We start from the raw sequence: 24,258 nt of genomic DNA on the forward strand, positions 1-24,258 counted from the left end.
TTTTGCTAAGACAGGCTCTGATCAAGAGGTGGTTTCAGGTTTAGAGCTGTACAAGTCAGCCCAAGTGACAAATGTGGGGGGGTTTTTGTGGGTTGGTACGAAATGCCGGGACATGCAGGGCAGAGATCTTATTTTTAGGCGGGGGTTCTCTTTGCAGCCGTACCAGGTATTACTCACCCGTCTGCTCTCTTGCGTGAGTCAGCTCAAGGAGCTACCATCATGAGACTGAACTGGAAACTGGTATTTCAGCACCCTCCTTGCTCAAGGGCCGTCGCTGTGCCACCGAGAGAGGCCACAACGGGATGTGAAGAGACCCACAAAACGGCGAGCAGGAGTGGACTCATACCCGCCAGCGGGGGCTGCTGGATCTCACGTCTCAGGGTGCAAAGAGACTGGGATCCATCTCTGCTGTGTCGTCCCAGCCACCCATCTGCTGTTTCCTACACATTTCCTACAGTCTCCAGATACTGGAGCAACAGGTATCAGCTTGTGCTCCATTTGCGAGCTCAGTTCAGCAGATCCCATCTTTCTAAACCTTTCCTTTCCCTTGCTCTGGTTCAGTCTCTCCTCCTCCTCCTCCGTGTACTTTGCTCCGTAAGGGCTGGGCTCTGGCTGGGACACGGTCACTCTCCCTGCAGCACAGATCGGCTGCGGTGATATCGGTGTTTTGACGTGTGTGTCTGGGATCCGGCGGTGGAGTTCAGCCCTGCCCTGCTGCCTCGTCCCATGGTCCAAGCGTGCAGCTCTGCAGAGTTTGGTGGGCTCCTCAGGGGGCTTTGGCACACATGGGGGAAGAGGTGGTGGTGGAAAAGCCAGGGAGGGACTGTTTTCATGCTGAAGCTGGTCAATAATTTGGCACGTGTGCTCCAGGATAGGCACTAAGGTGCTTAATATGCACCGTGGGGTATGCCTGGTACCCAGGTGTCAGCCCCAAATTTTTCTGCCTTTACAAGCATCTACCCTGGTCCCTGCTCAGCTCACGTGCGTGCTGTAGGTCCTGCTGCTCTGAACTCAGTGCCCCAAACCAGCAGATGAAATGACCTTGACGTTTTATGTCCCCCCCTTTCCTGTCCTGGCAGTGAGAGCTGCCGCTGCCCTGGCCCCGCAGTGAGGGGATGAGAAATCCAGTGGCCGACACTGAATTCATCTTGCTGGGAGAGGGAGGTGGATGAAATATTTGCTGCATACACGTAGCACGTGGCAGTGATGGAGAAAACGTTTTAAAACTGTCACGGGGTGCCCCAAGCCAAACGAATGGCATCCAGGTCAATACATGAAGTTTGTGACCTCCTAAAGGACGAGGCAGGCTGCTGCCCAGGGGGGGCTGTGCTCTCCCCCTGCCTTGTGCTGCCGTGCAGGGAGCCGGACGCAGCGTTTGAGCTGGGATGGTGCCCGGGCGGGTCAGCCCTGTGCTCTGGGTCCCAGGAGGATGGCACGGAAGCGGGGTCAGGGTGGCCAGGACACATCGTGCTTTCGCCTTTGGGACCCAGCCAGCTCCCTGGGAAGCTGGAGCAGCGGCCGGCAGAGCTTTGCATTGCAACGGTGTTTCCTCCAGAGGGGCTGGGGCTGGCCGGTGAAGCCCCCCCCCAAGGGTGACCGGGGTGCTGACTGCCTCACGGGCAGCGTGGCCGGAGTCATCCTCACACGACCCCGCCATGGAGCCGGCAAGTCTCGCGCCCAACCCGTGCTCCTGCCCACGGCTCCCAGGGGAACCACAGCTTTCACAACCGCCCTGCCCTGCGTGGGTGGCTGGAAGTCTCCTTTGCTCTCCCCAGAAGGATGGGGTTTGCCTTGATGTCCTTCTAAGATATCCGAAATGGGGTGGGGGGGTGCTGTGCGTCTTGCTTTTTGCTATGTGCATTCAAAGCGCTCGGGAGAGCCTGTGGAAGGAAAGCTGTGGGGTAAGGGCAGAAATAACTGGAAGGCCCTGTAGTAGACAAGGAAGGGAACTGACCGACATCCCTCTTGGGTAGGAAATCACTGGTCCCAGAGCACGCAGCACCGGGAGGTCCCTGGGGGGATGCCCTGTCTGGGCAGCCCCGAGGAGAGGGAGCAGGATTGTCCCTGATCTCATTTTGAAACCACCTTCCTCTCCTCCGCACTGTGCTTTCACTGCACGCCTTGCCAAACTCTGGCAGGCACCGCCTGGTTTTGCAGAGTCATTGAACCCCGTGTTTAAAAGGAGAAGTGAGGGAGGGACATGTTGAAATCAATTTTTTTGACTATTTGCCTGTTTCCAGCTGAGAGACTGAGATAAGGGTGAGGGCAGGCTGCGGCTCCAGGATTATCAAGCCAAGAGGTAGGGAGATAAACTGCTGTTAATGCTTGCAGAGGGTCTTTTCATACCAGGTTTTCCTTTCAAGGGAAGATAAGATACACCTTTAAAGAGGGTGATAATGCTTAGTCTTTGGAGATATGGTCTCTCAGCAGCACCTATAACCCTGTGCATGAGTGAACTGTGGAATTTATTTGTCCTAGGGGCAGCCTGTAACCCCACAGGGGTATAGCCCTGTAGCGTGTAAGGAAAAGGGTTTTCCTTTGGGATGAGTTGTTCTTAAAAGGAATGGAGGGGTTCACCCTATATTGTGCATATATATGGTATGTGCCCCTGGGTAGCTATTTTGGGGGGCAGCTTGATGTTGTGGGGAGGGAGGGCTATTTTAGGGAATGCTGACCCACTCCCTTTGGAAATCAAAGTCCTTTTACAGTTTTCCTGACCTGGGATGGCTGGGATGTTTTGCAAGGTCCTGGCTAACTGTCTGCAGGTTTGGGGCATGGAGTTTATGGGGTTTGTATCTACTAACCAGAAATCTCTGCTAATTCTGGAGCTGCTTATAGGTCTTTTCTTATTGTTTCCTGGACGAGGAGTAATTTGAGGTGAAAATACGATGAGATATGTGAGCTCAGTGATTTTTGTCACCAGTATTTTGTGGAGCAGGTGACTGCCAGTAAAACCCAGGGGAAAAAAGGATATTTGCTGTTATTGAAACAGGATCACCCAGTAACTCCTCCTTTGCGTACACAGAGGCTCAAAACCATGCGAGCCCTGCACAGAGACTGTTTATAAAGCCCATGCTGGCCTCTGATGGGGGATGTGTGTTGCCCACCCTGCCGGGCTGTGCCTGAGCACTTCCAGCCGGAGTTGCAAATCAGCCCCGAGCAATGCAGTGACCAGCTGGGGAACTTTCAGGGAAAGTGCCTTTTGACAGACACTTCCACGCTGAAGCTGAACTTTTCCTCTTTAAAGCCTGCAAAACCCCAGCACAGCCACTGGGTCCTGGCTGGAGAATGATTGCCTGATGTGTAGCAGTCTTTATGATTGCACTGGATTTTATTTCTTCAGCGTTACAAGGAGAAGGGAGGTAGAATTGAGGATTAACTAAACTCTTAGCAGTTGTTCTCTCTGTGCTGGTTGAGGTAAGACACTTTTCCTTGACCCCTGTTATTTTTGTTGGCAAGAAACAGCAAAAGCTGTGAGCAGCTCAGGGGTGCTGTGTCCGCGTCCTGCCTTTATCTCTGTGGTTGCTCTTTGCTAAGCCAGATTTTGCTTTTGCAATCAAAGCTAAAAGCAAAGATGACAGCAATAATTTTCAAATACCATTGTGCACTTTACATCTCTACTTCCCACTTACAACATTTTGCAGTGGAGCACAGCGCTGATGGCCCGGATCAATACACAGCATTTGTGTGTGTCAAGAGAGAGGGATGCAGAATAGAAATCAGCTCCTCTGCTGTCCCCCTCCACCAGCAAGGAAGGAGATGCTTTTAAACTGTTTGTTGGCCCAAGGTGAAGCAAATGCTAGGCTGGTCAAAGTCAAGGCTGAGGCTACCGGAGCTGGGCAAACACCTCCGAGCATCTCTGCCAGCAAAGGGGACGGGAACCCTCACCGGGCACGGGGGCCACGAGGCGGCTCCGCCGCCAAACTGGGGAGCACAGAGGAAGTGATGCTGAAGCCCAGTTCCTCAGGGCTACTGTGCCGGTGCCTGGGGACAGTTACAAAAGAGCCCTCCTGACATGGGAAAGGCAGAAGAGTAACGAGCAGCTTTTTTCAGACCTTAGGGCATGAGGCTGAATGATCGCTGCGAGAGCAGGGATGGATTTCAGCTTTTTGGTGTCTTGCTGTATCGCTGGATTTTTATTCCGTAGATCAGCTCAGTATCCCCATGCCCCTGGCAACTCGCTGTGCGTGTGCTGTGCAGCCCCTCATGGCCCCAGTCCCGCGCTGGCCGACCTGGATAAAGAAAACCTGATCCCCACATTGACCCGCTGCCAGTGCCAGCAGCCCTTTTTCCATCTCCCGGTACCCCAACTTCAGGGAACGCCTTTTGCCAATATAAGCTGTTCTTACAGGGTTTCAGGGCAAAGGGAAATTTTGTCTCTCCTGAAGCAGCTAAAACAGTGCAACCTGCCTTAATTAAAGGACTAGATGATTGCAAGGATGAAAGGGACTGGCTGCCTGCCTCCCCCCTGTCCTCTCACAGGGATGCTGCTGCCAGCATCCTCCTGCAGCTCTTTGCGGCCCTGGTTTGAGCCAGCGTGCTGCGGGTACCTCCATGCTATCAGAGTCACCTCTTTGCAATGCTTCCGTAGTTAAGGGGACAAACTTCCCAGTGCAGTTTTCCATGGTCGTGGTTTCCTGTTCGGATTAAGCAGAAATCCCTGACAGGCTACACAGCAGCACTGAACCTGATGTGGAACTTCTGCTCCCTGCATTGCATCTGAAGCATCTTCTTTTACGGCTTCCAGGAGTGTCTAGGGGCCAGAAATAGGAAGGCTGGAAAAAACAAAAACCTCTCTCGATGGGGTGTGAAGCATCAGCCGTGGTCGCAGCCCTGCTTCACAGAGCCTGTGGCTCCTCAGCAGCCCCAGCAGTGACATGCAAGTCTTGAGCACGGGCTGATGTCTTTCCCCGGGCTGTGGGTCTGTCTGCTCAGCAGCAAATGCTTACGCAGCTCAACGGCCCCTCTGAACCTGAGGCTGCTCTTAGCTGTGCATGTAAGTACGTTAGACATCCAGGAGCAAACCAGCTCTTCCCTTGGCCATCTCCTGCAGCTCTTCCTGATGCTCACCCGTGTCTTCCCCCCTCCCATTTGCCACCAGCACAGACGTTTTGATAGGGATCTTCGAGGGGAGGGCACTGCTGCTGGTCTGTGATAGGCAACTGCCTTGCAAGTTGCAATCAGATAAAGTGTTTACAAGAATGAAAGCTGACAGTAAAGCATAAGTTTTTAACTCCATTTCCTGCTGCTTTTTTTTCTCAGTAACCAGCTCTGTCTGGACAGCCTGTTTGGGAAAAAGGCCACGTGCCCTTTCCCATTGCCATCCTTGGCACGTGCGCTAACTGCATCAGTTCTCAGCCCAACGCATCCGAGTGCCGCAGGGATTTCCCACCCTGCAGCTTTTGCACCGAGTTTTAAATCCCTTCCATCCCCTGCGGCTGAAGATGATTTCTGCTTTCTGCGGGGTCCCTGTCTGCGCTCCCAGAGCATGATGGCTCCCAGATACACATCAGAGCCCAGATCCTCCATGTTGGCCCCTCCATCCTCCCCACCGCCCCCTTTCCCTGCTGGGCTTTGCCTTCTCAGGGCTATTTCAGTCCACTCGCTCCCCCCCAATTCCTTGTTCATAAATAACAGCAGGGACTGGACGCGCCACTTTTCTTTTGCCCCCGTCCCATTTGTGCCACGAAGTCGCCATCGCCGAGGGGCTGCCCGTGCAGGACGGGGTGGTGGGAAGCAGGGCTGGGGCGCCTGCGTCCCCGTGCTGCTCTCGAAGGAGGCCTGCGCGCGTTTCCGCTTGCTAAAATGGCCATGGCGAGATAAGGTCTGTGGTTTCCTTTGAGCATGCGAGTGAGGGGGAGAGGCGGCAGCAGCAGACGGAGCTGCAGCCGCTCCCCTGCCCTGAGCTGAGCCTCCCCCCCAACATGGATGCTGCTGGCGAGACCCCCACGGGGACCCTCCCTGGGGAGGAGATCCCCGAGGTACGTGGCCTTGACCCTGGGGGGGGGGGGGCTGGGGAGTGTATTTGGGAGCTGGGGAGAGGGTTTGGGGTGCAATGGCCCCAGGGAGGGGGTCAGGGCGGCTGTGCCCAGGGGACCCCGCGGTGCAGAGCTGGGCGCTGAGGCTGTAAAAGGGGAACGAGAGAAAAGGGATGGAGTCCGTGTCCTGGCCAGGAAGCTTTGCGAGGCATGGGGGTGGGGATGTGGGGGTACCATACCCGTGCAAACGTGCACCCGAGGGCTGTGTATGGGGTCGGCCGCAGCTCTGTGCCGGCGCTGAGGGTCCCCCCCTTAGCTTGGCTACAGCTTCCCAGTGCCTCCCAGCCCCTCTGGGCTCCACGCTGCCAGCAGATCCCCCAAAGCCCTGCTCTCGGCCGACCCAACCACCCAGCCCAACTGACTTCCTCTGCAGCGGCCGGACAGACGGCGTCCCTCTGTCTGCCCCTGTGGAGATGGGACTCGCAGCTCTGCACGCCTCTGCCCGGCGCTCCTGGGAGCGTGTGGGCATGATTCCCCGTGCTGGACTCCTGGGATGATCTGTCCTGGTGGTGTGTCCCCATCCGGCGACTTGTCCTCCCTCCTACGTATCGCTGTCTCTGCAGCCAAGCTGCCCTCCCGCTCTGGCTACGCTGCCCCAGCTGACGGGGTGGCAGGGATGCTGGTGGCTGTATCCGGACCTGGATTTAAGCACCGCTCCCGGATTTGAGCTGGGCTCTTGGCGTGGGGATTAGCAGCAGTAAACACATCCTGGTGGCTCAGCTCGGCTATAGCTTAACTGGTCCCGTGCGCATATGGGTGAGCACGAGGGTGGAAGAGTTGAATTTAGTCCAGATGGCCAGGGGATTATGCCAGCCCTAGATTTGCCATAAGCAAATGTTAATGTTCCAGCTTGGGGTTGGGGTTTTTATGCTGTTAGGGGGATCCTAAGGTCATTTTGGGGCCTGGGCTGACCTACAAGTAGAGCTCATCTGTCCACCTGTGCCCACCAGCCCTGGCTGTGCAGGGCGCTGGGGCTGTGCTCGGCATACACCCCTTGGCACAGAAAGGGCCAAACTCGTTTCAAAAAATTCCATTATATTTTTTGGCGTCAACCCCTTGCACTCCGAGAGGCTCCAGCACCGGGAGCCATAACGGATGGCACAGGGGCACCGGTCCTCCTCCCTCCGGCTGCATCGCCCGGCTTGTGGCGGTGTCAAAGTCACCATCACCCAGGCAGGCTCCGCAGCAGGAACAAGTTGTTCAGCCGTGGTGGTGGCTGAATCCAGACTGTGGTTAGAGAAGCACATGCAGGATGGGCTCAGCCTCGGTGTCAGGGAGGGAAGAGGGGGTGAGGACGGGCTGAGAGCTGGGGTTTGCCAGGGAAAAGGGTATTTTTGGCAGAGGTGATTTGATCTCCCAGCTGGCCCCATGCAGCTCTGGGATGAGTGGGAGCTGACATTTGAGGCAAGGGACAACAGGGGCTGCGTGGGCAGCAGGACTCCCTGGCCAGCCCCGGGGCTGAACAGCACTGGAGCTGGGTTGTGCCTCATCACGTGGCACCATTTTAATTTAATTGCCTTTTGGAAAGTAAATGTTATTGCTGGTCATCCTTCAAGTGGGGAATGGACCTTCAGCTCAACAACGAGCAAGGCACAGTTGCAGTGGCGCTTGTTTTTCTTTCTGGCAAGGGGACTCAAGTCACAAATCCCAATAGCTTTTTGACATCTCCTTGCCCATAGCTGCCTTGCCCAGCCTGCAGCTCCTCGCTGCGCTTTGGCTACCTGCCCTCTCCCTTGGCTGCTTTGCTCTCCAGCCTGGTCCTGCTGGGCCTGGCTGAGCCAGGGAGAAACTCTGTGGGGTGAGAGGTGGGTGTCTGGCTTTTAAAGCCTCTTATGGATCACCCCAAATTGCTGTTGCCATCCTCGCTGCCCCCTCCTCAATTAACAGGGCTTGGGGATGAAGCCCCAGTGCTGCCCCACCGGTGGGTGATGGAGGAAATGGTCCCTTGGCCACAGGGTGTCTGCAGGGTGTCACGGCATCCTTTGGGGTATCCCACCCTGATGGACTGTGGCTGATGCCACCATCCCAGCTGCCCTGCCCTGCCCTGCCTGGCTGTGGTTTCCTCCTAAAACCACCAAGAGACCTGATGGGAAACCTCTCTGCTTCTCTTTCTCTAGATGGATCTGTCCCACCGGTTCTCCAAGAGAGAGGTATGATCATGGCCCCACCACGGTCTCCCTTGGTGGCACTGGAGGGGCTGGCAGCGCTGCTGGGGCTTGGGGACATGGCTCAGCTCCTGAAGATGCTCCCCAGGGACAGCCAGTGGTGGCCAGGCAGGGTTGGATGCTAGTAGGGGCATGGCAGGGAGCTTGGGGAGCTGGGTTGGGGAATCATCCCACTAATCCTGGGGGATGCATGGAGCAAGTCCCCACTGGCCTGGCCCCGTGCGAGGTGTCGGCGTTCCCCCTGCAGCTGGCCCTGCTCTACGAGGAGGTCCTCTACACCATCCTGCACCGCCTGGGCAAGCCCGAGCAGCACCACGTCGCGGATGCCCAGGAACTCTATGCCTATGTGCAAAAGGTGGGTCCCCACCTCCCTGATGAGGTCCTCAAAACCTGTCCCCTGAGACATCCATCCTCCCAGCTAAAGGGAATGGTGGGGGACACTCAGAGGGAGTTTTTGACAAGCACCTTAAAAGATGGAGCAGCAGCATCCAGCTGGAGGGCTGGGACAGCTTGCGGCTGGGAAATATTAGCCTTAGGGATAAATATTTATCTTAGGCTCAGGATGGTGGGAAGAAGGCTCTCCCTCAAGAGCTTTCAGCTCATCCCCAGCCCTTCTGCTGGGGTCTTTGCTCCTATCCTCTCCCCTCAAGCTGCAGTTGGCTCCCAGGGAGCGGAGGGAAGTCCCTGGCTGCTCTCCAGCCACCATTAACAGGGCAACATCCATTACCGGCCCTGATATCTACACAGGCTTTTGGCATGGATGCGGAGGAGCACAGCGTCATCATGCAGCAGGTCAAGGAACTGGAGGTACGCAGTGAGATGGTGTCCTCCCAGTATGCTGCGGCCCAGGGGAGGGTCCCCACATCGGGGTGGTGCTGGGGGGCTGCAGTGCCTCTCGGCCCCCATGTTCGGGCTTTGGGGTACGGGGTGCGCTGGGCTGTGCTGGGGGAGTCACCCAGGAGCTGTTTGCTGGCCTGAGCGGCAGCTGGTGGTGTGATCCTGCTCGAGCCCCATCCTTCCTCGCAGGGTTGATGACCCCCCCCCCCTCCCATTAATCATTAATTTTTTCATTCTTCCAGAGCCCAATTTTCTGCCTGAAAGCAACCGTGAAGGAAGCCAAGGGGATTTTGGGTAAAGATGTCAGCGGTAAGTGGAGATGGGTGGGTATCCCATCGGAAAAGGGACAACCACTGCTCTCGACAGGGACTTGCATGCTTCTGCCCTCGCAGGGTTCAGTGACCCGTACTGCCTGCTGGGCATTGAGGCCAAAAGCCAGGAACCGGCCCACCCTGACCACAAAAAGCGGATGAAGGCTGTGGTCAAAGACCTCATCCCTGAAGACCAGATCCATCGCACACAAGTCATAAAGCAGACCCTCAGCCCGGTGTGGGACGAGACATTTATCCTGTAATCTGCCACCCCTTGGCTTTGCTCACTGGGGGACTGGAGCGGTTGCCCAGGGCTCTTGGGGGTGGATGGGGGGGGTTTCACCACTCGCCCCAACCAGGAGCTGGGGCTCTGCCGGGGCAATGCCTGCCGGGGCTTGCCAGGCTTCTGGTCTGACCCCTGCAGCAGGTCCAGGGAAGTGAAAAACAAAAGCGTGGCAAAAATCCTTCCGTCGGGGCTCTCCTACCACTTCCCCAGGCTGTGCAGGGTGGTTTGGGGTCTCCCCCAGGGAGGAGCCTCCTGCTTGTAATCCCCAGCTGTCCTGCCTGCTTGCTGCTGGTCCCTCGGATGCTGCTCGAGTAACGGCATCCCGCTTGTGCCTTGCAGGGAGTTTGAAGACACGGAGACAGCCAGCTTCCACCTGGACATGTGGTGAGCGGCAGCATCCCCAGCCAGCGACCCTGACCCCTGGCCCTGAGCAGGGTCTTGCCTCCCAGGAGGCTCCCGGGGGTGGTCCTTCAACCTGCACGCTTTAAAAAGCCCCAGAAACCAGCTGGGGACCCCTTTCTCCCCATCACTTTCTGGTGGAGCAGTGCACAGTGCAGGATACAACCAGCGTGCGCAGAGACCCCAGGCTGGCTTTGCCCAGGCAGGGCTGATCCTGAGCCCTGATTTTATTTATGGAAAGAAGGCATGTGCTTGCAGATTTTGGCTGGACAGCTGGTTTTGGGGGTGGCCTCAGTCCTGACACATTCCCCCACCTCAGCACCTTCCCTTTTCTGCTGTCACTGCAACTCCCTGAACTGTTTTGCAATTGCCTGAATTTCTTCCTTCCCCCCGGCGGTGGGTTTCGCTGCCTGCCCTTGCAGGGACTCAGACACGGTGGAGTCGGTGCGGCACAAGCTGGGGGAGCTGACGGACCTCCATGGCCTCAAACGGTTGGTGCTGGCATGGCCTTAATTGCTGCCGAGGAAAGAGGGTTTGGAAAATGCTTATTCGTCTGCGGGATTTTAGAAAGTACCTTTGGAAGGAGGGAGGAAGGGCAGCAGGTCTGCATCACCCTTCTTTGCCTCAACCACAGCTGGATCATGGTTGCAGGAAACCTTTACACCCCCCTCCTTCGTTCGTGCCTTTCAGGATCTTTAAAGATGCTCGCAAAGACAAAGGGCAGGATGATTTCCTGGGGAACGTGGTCCTTCGCCTGAAGGTGAGCGCCGCGGTGCATCCTCTCCTCCAAGTGACTCCCCAGGCACCAGTTAAACCTCACAGGGTCCGGGCAGGATCCCAGTCCCATGGCAGTACTGAGCTCACCCAGGATCCCAGCTCAGAGCTGCAAATTGATGCCAGGTCCCTCAGTTCGGTGGCAGGTGCCCCAGTCACTCACAACACACTCACTCAGTGATTATACATCTTTTATTTTTAATCCAATACTAGAGTTACCCAACACAGCACCTTCCTGTCCCATTAACACAGTGGGACCTGGTCCCTGTGTGGGATCCTTCCCCCGGGAAGGCTGCCTGGAGCTTCACCCTTGTCTCTGTGGGTGCAGGACCTGCACTGCTGGGATGACCAGTGGTACCAGCTGGAGCCACGGACGGAGACGTACCCCAACCGGGGACAGTGTCACCTCCAGTTCCTGCTGACTCACAAGAAGGTAGGAGGGGATGGGGAAGGGGATCCCTTTCCATTGCCTTGGCAGGATGGGACAGCTGCCTGTCCCTTGGGGCCTAACTTGGGGTCACAGATCCCTGCCCCAAGACCAGAGGTGCCAGCACCAGGGTTTGCATGTGCTGGAAACCAGCTCGACCCTCCCCTGAGCTCCATGCCAGCATGGGAGCCTTGACCCTGGTGCACCTGCACCCCTTGGCTCAGCTTCAGATGGAGCTCTCTGGCCCCATGCTTTTTGGGTTCCTGTGTTCCCACTCTGACTGCATCCCTGTGTGTTCAGGCAAGTTATGGTTATTCCTTCTATGCCTTGTCTTTTTTCAGAGGGCCACCACGAGCAGCCGGACACAGCCGAGCTACACTGTCCATCGTCACCTCCTGCAGCAGCTGGTGTCCTATGAGATCCTTCAGCACCAGGTACCGAGGAGGAGAAGCAGTCCTCCAGCAGCTGGGCTGGGGTAAGGGCTTCCTTTGGAGCCCACCGTGCCTGACACGTTGCTGCAGTGTGATGGGGAGGAGGGTCATGATGATGCCTGCCTGTGCCCGGCATCCTTATGGGGCACCCGTTCCTCCCGTGGTCCTGCAAACACATCCCCCCCCCTCCCTCGGTGCCTGTCCCCCTCCTCGCTCAGCCCAGCTTGCTCCAGGACACCTCAGCCTCCTTTTGCATCCTCGCAGGCTGGCAGCATCGCCTGGGACGGGGAGCTGAGCAGGCATGCCAGCACCGTGCTGTACCTGCACGCCACGCAGAAGGATCTCTCTGACTTCCACCAGGTCATGGCGTGAGTACCCCACTCCTGGGGAGCCACGATACAGCATCGAGGGGGGGGTCAAAGGCCCCTACACCTTCCCTGGGGGCCATCTGACCGCAGCCGGTCTCTCCCATGAGCTCAGCGTGGCTGGTATTGCCCCCAGCCCCACGAGACCTGGGTCCTGCCCCTGCAATCCCAGCTGTAGCCGTGGCTGGGGGAGCCCCACGCTGGCCCCTGGGTGCCCCCCCAGCCCCCGGGGGCTCAGCCCAGCCTCTCTCTCCTCCCCAGGCAGTGGCTGGCGTACAGCAAGCTCTACCAGAGCCTCGAGTTCAACAGCAACTGCCTGCTCCACCAGATCACCAGCATCGAGTACCAGTGGGTGCAGGAGCGCCTGAGGCCAGAGCAGGTGAGGGGGCTCCGGCACCACGAGGAGGGCAGAGATTGGGGAAACGTGTCCCGTGCATCCAACCCCGAGCCTCTCCTCCTGGCTCCCGGGCCGTTTCCCTCCCTGTGTTCCAGGAAGGGTAGGAACTTGTGGGGTATGGGGGTGCCGGGGTAGCTGGAGGGCATTTCTGGGGAGAACCAGCCATGGAGACCAGGGCAACCCGTGGGTCAGGGAGCCCTTTTGCCCTAGGGGGGGTTTGTTCCCCTCTCCGCGCAGAAGCCCTTACCCTTTGCACGAACATCCCCCTCCATTACTGCCATCAAGTCAATCACAACCCCTGCAAAACTTAAATATGACCCAATTCCTACTTTTCCTGACCTGTTTTCCCAGGGCATCCCAGCACCCTGCTGAGACTCCAAATTTTTCATGCATAGCAATTAGATTTAAGTGCAAAGCTCAGTTCAGCCCCTCGGGCGAGAAGTTACCCAAGGCATCAGAGGCTTTTCCTACCCTCAGAGCAGGCTAGAAAGGAACGGGAGCCACCAGCTCCCTCCGCCACAGTGCCGTGGTCCTGCCGGCATCTCTGTCTGCCGCTGAGGGCAGCGTGTGTTTCCTTCCTTCTCCCCAGAAAGCAGAGCTGGCTGAGTCCTTCCAGTCCTTGCTGACTTATGGGGTCTCCCTCATCCGGAGGTACCGCATCATTTTCCCCCTCTCTGTCCCGAGGTCCACAGAGAGGCTCCAGTCCCTGCTCCGGTGAGTTGAGCACTGGTGCCAGCTGTGCCTGGGGTCGTATGGCTTGGGCACCATGATGGACAAGCCTGTAAGCTTGAGCAAAAACTCGCGTGAGCCTTTTCTGCCCCTTTCTAGGCTGCTGTGACACTTGTTCTGTCCCGTCCCTCGTCCTGGGCTCCCCGTAAGGGATGTTGTTGGGAGGGGAAGGTCTGTTTGGGTAGGGTCTCTGCGGGGAGAGGTGGTTGTTTCTGACGGGCTGGTGCTGGGTTTCACTCAAGGTTCTCGTTCTGCAGGGTCCTGGTCCAGATGTGCAAAATGAAAGCTTTCCGTGAGCTGTGCACGCTCAGCCCCGACCTCCCCAAGATGGTTTCCTCGGCGCTGAAGGTAGTGGGACCAGGGGTCTCACCCTCCCCAGCCCCAGGGAGGTGGGACCCTGCGGCTCTCCCTTCATATCCATCCCCTGCCCAGTGCCCGCACCCCAGCAAAGCCACGTGGACCACCATGGCTGGGGGTGGGGGAAATACCTGTCCCTCTTCAACCTGGTGGTCCCAGCCTGTGGTTCCCACCACGTGGAGCTGGGTCCTGGCCACATCCAGGGGACAGAGAGAGCAAAGCAGGTGACAGAGCTGGCCCTGCTCCTCCTGCTTCCCTGCCATCACACCAGGACTCCTCTCTTGCAGTCAGGCACGACGGAGTGGTTTCACATGAAGAGGCAGCACCTCAAGCCCATGGTGAAGGTCAGTTCCCACCTCTGCCTCACTGACATTATAAGAAGCAATTTGCTGGGCTTGGGGGTGGGATGCCCGGAGAGGGTGGGAAGATAAGGCTGAGATGAGGCTTCTCCAGTTTTCTGATACAGTCAAGGCATTTGGGTTTCTAGCTTAAAAATGCCATGAGCCATGTTACCTGCAGCTGCCAAGGTGCGTTGAAGCTTAAGGCCTTGGTGCAACGTTCAGGAGAACAGGAGGTGGTCCCCAGCCCAGCCATGCAATCAATAGGAATAAATCAGATCAGAATGGAGCCCAGGTCATCTCAAAATCACTGAGCATGCAAAACAAGCTGTTCCTTCCTTTGCAGAGCATGGAGGAGAATGGCAAAGCCTTGTCCAGACTCCTCCTGGAGGTGGTAGGAGATCTCCAGCAGTGCCAGAAAATCTGGAATAAATTCTTCATCAAGTAGGTTTTGGAGCTTCATCCCCCCTCATCCACCTTCCCTGGGGTCAAGAGCAACAGGGCACTTTGATGCCTCATTCCTTGGCTCTTGGACTCTGCAGATAGCATCTGTGGTCCCATCTCTGTCTCTTAGAGCTGTACTGTCCTCACCCTTATGGCAAGGACATGGCCTGGGAGGGTTTGCTGCTGGCAGACTCCTGACTGCCCGGTTCTCTCTTGCAGCACCCTGAAGCTGAATCTCTTCTCCATTGCCTACCTGGAGCTGGAGAGCCTGGTGAGCAAATCTGTGCTGCTCTGCACTCATGGGACTAAGGTCTAAAGCCAGGCTGAGGTTTTTCACCACGCTTCAGGTGGCAACTGCTTGTTGCAAGCCTGGAAAGGGAGCAAGCCAGGGAAACTCTCCATCTTTCCCTGCATGCCCATCAAGTGACTATCATCTGCTTACTTAGAATCATAGAACCATAGAATTATTTACGTTGGAAAAGACCTTTAAGATCATCAAATCCAACTGTTAACCTCGCACTGCCAAGTCCACCACAAAACCATGTCCCTAAGTGCCTCATCGACACATCTTTTAAATACCTCCAGGGATGGTCACTCAATCACTTCCCTGGGCAGCCTGTGCCAATGCTTGCTAACCATTTTGGTGAAGAAATTTTTCCTAATATCCAATCTAAACCTCCCCTGGCACAACTTGAGGCCATTTCCTTTTGTCCTATCGCCTGTTACTCAGGAGAAGAGACTGACCCCCACCTTGCTATAACCTCCTTTCAGGTAGTTGTAGAGAGCGATAAGGTCTCCCCTCAGCCTCCTTTTCTCCAGACTAAACAGCCCCAGTTCCCTCAGCCGCTTCTCATAAGACTTGTGCTCTAGACCCTTCACCAGCTTTGTTCCTCTTCTCTGGACACGCTCCAGCACCTCAATGTCTGTCTTGTAGCGAGGAGCCCAAAACTGAACACAGTACTCAAGGTGCAGCCTCACCAGTGCTGAGTACAGGGGGACGATCACTGCCCTAGTCCTGCTGGCCACACGATTTCTGATACAAGCCGATGAATCTTCTGAAATGCCACCCAAAAGCAAGAGGAGTCCCCTGAGCTCACCCTCACCACGCAGCTCCAGAGAGCCCCTAGCAGACCAAGCCTTCGCGGCCGGACCCTCACTAACAGTTGTCCCCCCTTCCCTTGCTCGCTGCCAGGTCGCAGAGCATGTCCAAGAGCAGTTGCGCGAGGTTGACAGCAGCATGTCCAAGCCCACGGCCGAGAGCCTTTTCCAGCTCTACATGAACCTGCAGGAGCTCTATCACATGAAGGACTTCCTCCCAAAGAGGTATCCAACTCAGAGAGAGGAGAGATGCCGAAGCAAGGGAACGAGCAGTTAATTGAGAGGAACTCTAAATCCTTCCCATTCACCTACATCACTAATTACACATGAGGCAAACCAGGCTGTTGGTGTCTGGTGTCAATGTGAGCATCACCAAAAGGCTTTCAGGCTTGTTTCTGAGTGGGGTTGATGGAGATCTCAACTTCCAGACAAGGGGACGTTTCTCCGTAGCATGGTGCTATGTGCTGCCTCCACCTTGGGGCAGTTTCTTGAATGTGAGAGCAAGGAGGGATGATGGCCCCGGGCCATTGCTGTACAGCTGGAGAAGCTGGTGCCTTCATCCACAGGGATGGACCTCTGGCTCTGAGCAATTTCCACCAGTGGTTCAAGGAAGCTGTGCCCCAGTGGCTGCAGAAGGCCTACACCATCGCGCTGGAGAGGGCACAGAGAGCCATCCAGATGGACCAGGTAACTTGGGGAGAACATTTCCCTCTGTCCTTTGAGGACACTCCAGCTCCCTCCATGCCTTTCTGCTGTGCCTGGCTCACAGCATTGAGACCACCATGTAGGTGCCACTTGGAGCCCAGGAGTGGGCTGGTTCCTGTCCCAAATGTGTGGCAAAGGATGTGGTCTCCTGGACCGGTTGATCCCACCCTGGCCCCACACCGCATCCCCGTGCCCCTTCCCTCACTGCTCTCTGGCAGCTCGAGCAAGTTGATGAACCTGCATTTTGGCCATGCTGTGAGCATCCCCTTCGCTTCTGACCTTTAGGAAGAGGGGAGGGAAGGCAGCCATGGGGCTGCGGGCTCCTCGCCCTGCTCTTCAGTGTGATCCAGCAATGCTGGGTTGGAGTATGATGGAGGACAGCCTGATGCAGGGAGCTCAGGCTGCTCCATCCATCCTCATCTCCTCCACTTTCCACAGTGACTGGGTGATGACATTGGGATATATGGAGCTGACGATGGGCCAGAGAGCCCCAAAGTAACGGAGCAGCTCTCCTGCATGGGATGGCTTCTTTCCATACAAGCTAAGTTGCGTTTACTTTCTCTGCCCTCTCAGCTGACGCCCTTCGGGGAGCACAACAAGCACAGCACATCCACTGTTGACCTGTCCACCTGCTACGCCCAGATCGTGAAGACTTGGCAGCAGCTCAACTGGCCGGACCCTGAGGAAGCCTTCATGATCATGGTGAAGCTCGTGGAGGTTTGTACACTGGGCCCTGCCAGCAGATGCCATGCTCATGGGCATCAGCAGCCAGAGTTTCCTCTCCTGCTCTTGGAGACGTGTCTCCATCAATGGGGCTAGTGTCCCACGCCGATGTGGCGGGGTCCCCTGGCCCTGTGGTGGTCCCCATGTTGCCCAGCTCAGGCCCATCGGCTTCTTCTCTATCCTGCAGGACATGTGCAAAATCGCCCTGATGTACTGCCGGCTCATCAAGGAGAGGGCTGAGGCTCTGTCGCTGAGTGAGCAAAACGAGGGTGAAGCGGCCAACAGGGTTGGTATCGGGGCAGGGTCCACTGCCTAGGGAGAGGCAGGATTTGGCCATGGTTTTGGGCTAGAGAGGGAGACAAGCTGCTGAACACCCAGCTGACATCCCTGGTTTGGGTTTCATGGGGATCAGCTGGCCCCTGATATCCATAATCCTGGAAAATCAAGAGGGAAATGGTGTAAGCAGGGGGAGCAGGATGGGTATGGGGTTAGGATGGGGATGGGGATTGGGTTGGGGATGGGGATGAGGATGGGGCTGGGGGTCGGGACAGGGATGGGGATGGAGATGGGGACGGGGATGGGGATGGGGATGGGGAGGGAGCCAGCAGGGGATGCACCAGGGAGCGTGGGACACCCTGAAGCAGACACACCTCCTGCAGCTCTGCATCGTGGTGAACAACATCAAGCAGCTGCGGCTGCTGATCCTGAAGCTGCCGTCGCAGCTGGACTGGGCGCATCTGGAGCAGCGCACGGGGGCTGTCATCGACCGGCAGCAGATCCAGAACACGCTGCACAACCAGCTCGACAGCACTGTCTCCTGCCTGGACCACGAGGTCCAGGACGTGGTGCAAGCCCTGGCCACCAAGGTGACCACCTGCCACTGACCCTTTTGCCTCTCGCCTGGCCTAAAGTGGGGAGGTTTCACCTAAGGGGGCCTGGAGTCCGCAGTGCTCCTGGGACAGAGACAAGGTGGACCTGGGCATGAAGAAGCTGGTGCAGAGGGCAAATGCTAATGCCTCCATGCATTTCTCCCTCGGCAGCTGGAAAAAGGCATCGCCAGACACATCCAGGAGCTCTCGTCTTCCAACAACACCCGGGAGCCGGAGGACGTAAGTACCTGGCGGGGTCTGTTCCGTCCCATTTTTTTCAGGCAGTTGTGAATAACCCTTGCCCACTTGGTGGAGGCCCCCATCACCCTTCCCCACCTCTCCCTGCCCCACGCCTGGGGCATGGGACACACCAGTGATGGGGCCCAGACCTCCATACGCTTCATCTGATGCCAGTGTCAGCAGGACCAGACTGGGCACAGCCCGCCTACATCCTCGCTGTGGGAAGGAGCCCCTCTGGACCCCCTCCTGCCCTGCTAGCTCTGGCCAGCAGCTCTGCCTCTCTCCCTGCTGGTTACAGCCCCCCTGTGCCCTTCCCAATGCCCCTCTCCTCTCGCTGCAGTCCATCATCCCACTCATGAAGTTCCTGGAGTCAGAGCTGCAGTATCTCAACGAGCATCTGGTTCAGGAGAACTTCAAAAGGTAAGCGGCGCGCTGGGGATGCATGGCGGATGCCAGCAGCGTCACCGTCCCTGGGCAGGAGTGTCCCCCCAGCCCCATGGGGCTTGGGGACTTCCCACTTTGGGGCTGGCTGCTCAGCCCAGTGGGATGAGCTTGTTCCCTCTGGGGCTTTGCAAAGCCCCTCGGCCGAGGACCAAAGCCCCCAGCCCACTCCCCTGGACACCCGCTCACAGCCTTCCTCCCTCCCCCCCGCAGCCTTCTCGCTCTCCTCTGGCATCACACCTTGGCCGTGCTGTCGGCAGCCACGGCGCAGCAGGTCCCCTCGGCCCAGCACTACAAGAAGCTGCATTGTGCCCTGAAGGTACCGGTGGGGGACAGGGGTTCCCCAGCAGGGATGGGTGTTTGGATGCCACCTAACAGCATCCTTCTCCCCAGAGCCTGGAGCTGTGCTTCCATGCCGAGGGCTGTGGGCTGCCGCTGGAGACCCTCCATACTGCAGCCTTCCTGGTACGGGGTGCTGGGGATGGGGAGGGTTCCCAAGGGTTTTTCTTTGGGTGCTCTCCAGGGAGGGCAGCCCCAGGCTGCGGACACATCCGTGTGCTTGACCATCACCTCTCATCCTCCCCGCAGTCGCTGGACACCCACCTGGCCCTCTGCTCCGCCACCAGCCGCAAACTCATCCAGAAATACTTCAGCAACAGGATCCAGCAGCAGGTAGGAGTCAGGATGGTGCCCCCAGCCCCTTCCCACCTCCCACCCTTGCACACACGAGGCTGCCTGGCACAGCCTGCCTGTGGAAATGTGGGATTTCCCCACCACCCTCCCGGTCCTGGGGCTGTTGGGGCTGGTTTTGCCCCAGTGCTGGGCAGGAGGGTGTTCAGTTGCATCCCAGAGGATGCCCATCACCACCCCGGTACCCCAAAATGCCTGCTCAGCTTCCACCAGACCCTGGGCAGCCCCTCCACAAGCATGCCAAAAGGCAGCACCCTTATTCTTGTACCCCACCGCTCAGCTGGACGCCAGCTCGGAGAAGTACGGGGCTGTGACGATCAAAGCGCTGTACCGCCCTTCGGAGCAGAAACTCCGCGTGGAAGTGCTCAACGCCGTCAACCTCATTCCGCTGGACTCCAACGGTGGGTGTGGGTAGGCTGGGGAGACCCACTGCCCTGGGATCCCCTGTCCTCAGTCCCTGATATGCTCCTGGGTAGAAGAGATGCTGGCAGTGCTTGGAGTAATGGGACTCTGTCTTGATTTGCTTTTGCGTTTCAAAGAGGTGGATTTGGGGAAGAAGCGGGGATTATTGCACTGGTCCGGGGTGGTCCAGTGGGATGCGGCAGGCAGGACACTGTGCCCACATCCCGCTGCCTTCAGTTTGCGGCACAAGCCAGCAGCCAGGGCGGGCGGCTTTTTTCTGTCGTGCAATGGCTCAGACAAAAAAAAAATTATGCCAAGGTGACAAGGGACAGTGTCTCGGGCTGGCTGTCATTTGGGGAAGTCTCCAGGAGAGGTCACTCCTCTTGCAGCCACCCGTGGCCGATCGACGTGTGGGCAGGGTTGGGGATGTTCCTGCACCCTCCCAGGAGCGTGGGGTGGGCTGGGCTGGGGGGGGTGGTGAGGGTGCCCTGACACCCCCCCCAGCCACCCCAGTGTGTCCAGCCACCCCGGCTGGCCGGGGCAGAGGGGGCGGTGGGATGGGGCTGATGTCTGCACCCCACCAGGCTCGAGCGACCCCTTCGTCCAGCTCACCCTGGAGCCCCGGCACGAGTTCCCCGAGGTGGTGGCCCGGACCACCCAGTGCAAGAGGAATGAGCTGCACCCCCTCTTTGATGAAGCCTTTGACTTGTACGTAAGGGCTGACACCCACCGGGACCCCCCACGCTTCAACTGAGCCCCTGCTATGGGGCTGTTGCTCTGGGATCTGGGTCCTGCCCTGGGATTTCACCCCCTGCACCCCACTGGGGGGTCAGCTGTGGGGTCCCATGGTGGGAACTGGGGGGGGATTGGCTTCCCATGGAGCATCACCCTGGGGAAGCCTGTTTGGTCCCTGGAGGGAAGGTTGAATTTCGGGACAGAGGGGTTGGGATGTGATGTTGCCTGCATCCCGTCCCCCTGCAGCTTGATCCCCCCCGAAAAATGCCGGCAGGAGGGGGCCTGCCTGCTGCTGACCGTGTTCGACTACGACACGCTGGGGGCCAATGACCTGGAGGGCGAAGCCTTCTTCCCCCTCTGCCACCTACCCGGCCTCGATGCTGATGAGGACCAGGCTGATGCGGGACGGGTGCCCCAGACCCGCCTGCCCCTCATCCACCCCAAACCCACCGGTACGTGGTGCCACGGCTGGGCTGAGTCCTGCCGAGCCCCCGCCGGCCCCGCGGCCTGGGGAGGGGGCTGCGGTGAGTGTCTCCCACCATCACTCCCCTCCTCTCTGGCAGGAGACGAGATCCTTAGGCTACTGGAGTCCAGGAAGGGGGACAAAGAGGCTCAGGCCTTCGTTAAGCTCCGCAAACAACGAGCCAAGCAGTCCAAGGAGACGGAGTGAGGGAGGCGGAGGAAGAAGGTCCTGAAATGAGGGGGTCTGGCCAGTGGGACCCCAGGATTTTTGTCAGTGCTGCAGCTAGAGCTGTCTGCAGGGGCCGGAGGGATAGAGGGGGTCCCTGTGCCCCCCACCACCTCCCAGCGCCCATCTCACCCCCACCTTCAGGTAGCAATGCTCCCATGAGGCTGGGGAGGGTGGGCACATGATATTTCAGGGGATTTCTTTGCCTGTCTGGACTGACAACACTACACGGGGGATGTGAAAGTGTGTGGCTGTCCCTGTCCGTCCCCCATTAGCTTGTCACTGCCGGTGCCGCATCTCCGGGCCACGTCCCCAACCATCCCGTCTGCAACACTGCATCAGGGCAATGCAAACACATCGTCATTTATTTGGGGTGGGGACAATCCATGGCCAAACCTGCCTTTTTTTTTTTTTTTTCCCCTTTTTTTCTTTTTTCTCTTTTTCTTGTGGATAAGCCTCTTATTTTAAATTAAAAGCAACAAAGCTGATGCGTGGGCTGTGTGTGTGCAGGGAGTGCTTTGGGGCAACAGCCCTGTGCCAGGAGCAGCTGTGGCAGCAGTGTGGTGGGGTGGGACAAGGCATTTGGGGAATGGTGGGGGCTGCCCCTCTTGACGGGGTTAAGCCGGGAAGGGGCAGCCAGCTGCAGGATTTCAGCGGGGAGGAGATGCCACATGAGTGATTTTTGTCCAAGTTTCCCACTGGAAACAGGATGGGGAGCTGGGATGGTGCTGAGCCCTGCACCACTGGCAAGGAGCTGTGCCGGCACTGAGAGGCAGCTGGGTCCCTCACCCGGGGACTGGCAGCACCAGCTCGGCAAGTGGCTGGCACTGGCCTCTGCTTTTTCCTCCCCTCCCAGCCTTGGCTGGTCCCTGAAGGCAGCGGAGTCTTTGGCGAGAGCTTGGCTGGGCTGAATTAGCCAGGCTGTTTTCCTCTGCAGGGAATCAGGTAGCGTCGTTTTTGAGTTACACGCCATTGCAAAATATCACCTACACCGAGGTCTAAATCAAACAGCTGGGAAAGCTGCCGCAGCCCAGCGGTGCTGGAGGCAGGTGGGGCTGAGCACACAGCACGGCCGGTGCCCGTCAACCTGCCGATGGAGACGGGTTTTGGGCTGTGAAAGAGCCTGACAAGACAAACATAAGGCCCTGGTCTGGCTCAGGCACGGCAAAAGGCTTTTAGGACAGGCAGTTCGTGGTGATTTGGTGATTAAAAAAAGGGCCCCAGGCAGACATGTGTGTCCTCGAGCAGGAGCCATCCCTGCCCAGCCTGGCTTTGCCAGCTCCGGGCCTGGCACACCCCTGTGCACCAGTCAGGTTTTGTGGTTGTTTTTTGTTTGGGGTTTTTTTTTTTCCTTTTTAAAAATGTGCATAGCTCTTGTGTGGTTTTTTGTATTTTACCACCGATCCTATCGACCTCAGGGTGCCCACTGGAATTGAGGGAGCCTGGGAGCTTGCTGGAGCCTGGGCAGCAATAAACAGCATTGCAGACCCGTCAGCCAAACCACACGGCACTTTGGGCTGCCGAGAGCCCAGACACAGCGGGCAGAGGTCCAGTGTTGCCCCCAGCTTGTGCCAGGGACCTGGGTCCCTCTGGCTACAACCCACAGTGGTGGGCAGCTTCGCAGGGTGCATCGCATGTGGGGTGACCCAGGTCTAACAGCAAAAATGCCCGGCAGGGCAGGTGGTTGCAAACTGTTGGGTTTTTGCAGCTTGTTTTAGCTGCACTTATTACTAATTATAAATCTGGAGCTCCCTCTGCCCGCACCCTGCAAGGGGGTGGCTGGGTTTGAGCTGCAGCACGTCCCTGGGAGCCACTGTATCTCAGGGAATTAAAAGCATCACCCTCCGGGCTGCCTGAGCACCAGATGCTTTCTTGGTGGGCAGAGCAACCGCTGGGTCAATTCAGGTCAAGCCCTCAATGCGGGGGTGGTGGAGGGGGGAAAGCTCCTTTGGTATCTGTGTGACATGGCCAGGCGCAGTCGAACCCACAGCAGGAGGGATTAAGGCGCTGCTCGCTCACAAGGAAGCCATTTGCTGGCTTAAATTACTCTTTTCAGTCCCCCCCTTGTAGCTCTACAGACAAACAAGATTCCAGAGAAGGGTCCCTGCTTGCGGAGGAGACGCTCGCTGTCCCAGGCAGACAAGTCACTGCTCCTGCTCCTGGAGAGAGGAAACCCCAAGCCTGCACTCTGCAGCTAATTTGGTGTTGGCACCTGCTAGCAACCTGCCTCACACTTTATTGCAAGGCTTAGCTATATGGGGCTGCAGGTTTGAACGTGGTTTTAGCTTATTTTTAGCCGTATGTTTAAAAATTGCTGTGCTCTAACTTGCTCTGGGCTGACCATCACCCAGGTGTCCTTGCTGCAACAGACAGTGTGTCCCAGTGAGCAGGTGGCACGGGCTAACCTGTTTTGAGGTTGTTTGCTCTTTATTATCCAAGGTGTTTTAGCTTAATTTTTGCTCAGCTCTGGGCAGTTGGGGTGGGTCTTTTTCCCACCCCAAAAGAAATCATATCCTTTACAGAGAAGGACTAATAAGCCTTAAACAAGCAGAGTGTAACTAACCCCAGGGACCAGGAGAATAGCCTAAGTGTTAAAAAATAAGGCTTGAAGCACAGAAAACCAGCTCCTAGCAAATGCAAGACTGAGGAGGAAGAAATCCCCATCATCATCATCATCATCATCCTGGTGAAGAACCTTGACACAGGCAGATTGCTGCAACGCAAGAGGGAAGGGGGCAGGCACTTACATCTACCAATTTTATTGTGTTACTAATAATCTGTAATATAAATTTGGTGATTTGGATTATTGTTGTGATTGGACTAATAGTAAATGATTGATGCATCTTTGAAGCATTAATTAGACCACAAATAAAAGGTAATTCTTGGATCCGTATGTAAGGCATGTTCTTTTGGGTGCCCATGCATGAAACTATGTATGTAACGATTTAAATGTTCATATCCCCTGCAGTTGCACAGGCACACAGGCGCAGGCAGAGCTTACCTTGGCCCAGCCTGGCTCTTGCAGGAGATAAACTTTTATCTGGGTGATAAATGCGCTCTTTGCTCTGTGGCTTTGCCATTTCCAAAGGAGTTTCTGTCCCACCTAACTGCACCGCATCGACTCTCCCCCTCTTCCATTACTGCACCTTGATCATAAAGGTGAAGGACACCCACCCTGAAAAAAGGGGCTCGATCCAGAAGGGAGCTCAGGAAGAAATTATTCTTGGTCATGTGAAAGGGAGAAGGCAAAATTGGCCACAGATCTGTTGTTTTGAGGGCTCCACCGCACAGACTTCTCCACACCTCCCCAAGCTGCACATACACCCCGGGCATGCATGCGCGCACACACACACTGCTTTATTATATTTT

The 24,258-nt window shown here is 57.0% G+C and overlaps 1 protein-coding gene across 5 annotated transcripts; it reads left to right on the forward strand.

Moving 5' to 3' along the window:
* The first annotated feature begins 303 nt into the window (after positions 1-303).
* UNC13D (unc-13 homolog D) lies at positions 304-23,776 on the forward strand. 5 transcript variants are annotated; one of them, XM_030016283.2, is made up of 32 exons: positions 304-479; positions 8,156-8,188; positions 8,451-8,558; positions 8,951-9,010; positions 9,283-9,349; positions 9,433-9,610; positions 9,977-10,021; positions 10,459-10,527; positions 10,727-10,796; positions 11,139-11,243; positions 11,579-11,671; positions 11,933-12,036; positions 12,295-12,412; positions 13,020-13,144; positions 13,417-13,507; positions 13,804-13,860; positions 14,201-14,298; positions 14,518-14,569; positions 15,491-15,621; positions 15,963-16,083; positions 16,675-16,818; positions 17,012-17,110; positions 17,484-17,690; positions 17,865-17,933; positions 18,274-18,353; positions 18,588-18,693; positions 18,768-18,839; positions 18,963-19,046; positions 19,345-19,465; positions 20,051-20,174; positions 20,448-20,653; positions 20,765-23,776. In XM_030016283.2, exons 2-32 carry the CDS (start codon positions 8,156-8,158, stop codon positions 20,869-20,871), a joined length of 3,144 nt encoding a protein of 1,047 aa, XP_029872143.1. In that variant the 5' UTR covers positions 304-479; the 3' UTR covers positions 20,872-23,776. The 5 variants fall into 5 exon arrangements, with proteins under 5 accessions (XP_029872143.1, XP_029872142.1, XP_040979344.1 ...); XM_030016282.2 differs by lacking the exon at positions 304-479 and adding an exon at positions 2,216-2,299; XM_041123410.1 differs by lacking the exon at positions 304-479 and adding an exon at positions 3,345-3,417.
* Positions 23,777-24,258: the final 482 nt, after the last annotated feature.

The sequence above is a fragment of the Aquila chrysaetos genome, chromosome 5 (genome assembly GCF_900496995.4).
Source record: "Aquila chrysaetos chrysaetos chromosome 5, bAquChr1.4, whole genome shotgun sequence".
Lineage (NCBI taxonomy): Eukaryota > Metazoa > Chordata > Aves > Accipitriformes > Accipitridae > Aquila > Aquila chrysaetos.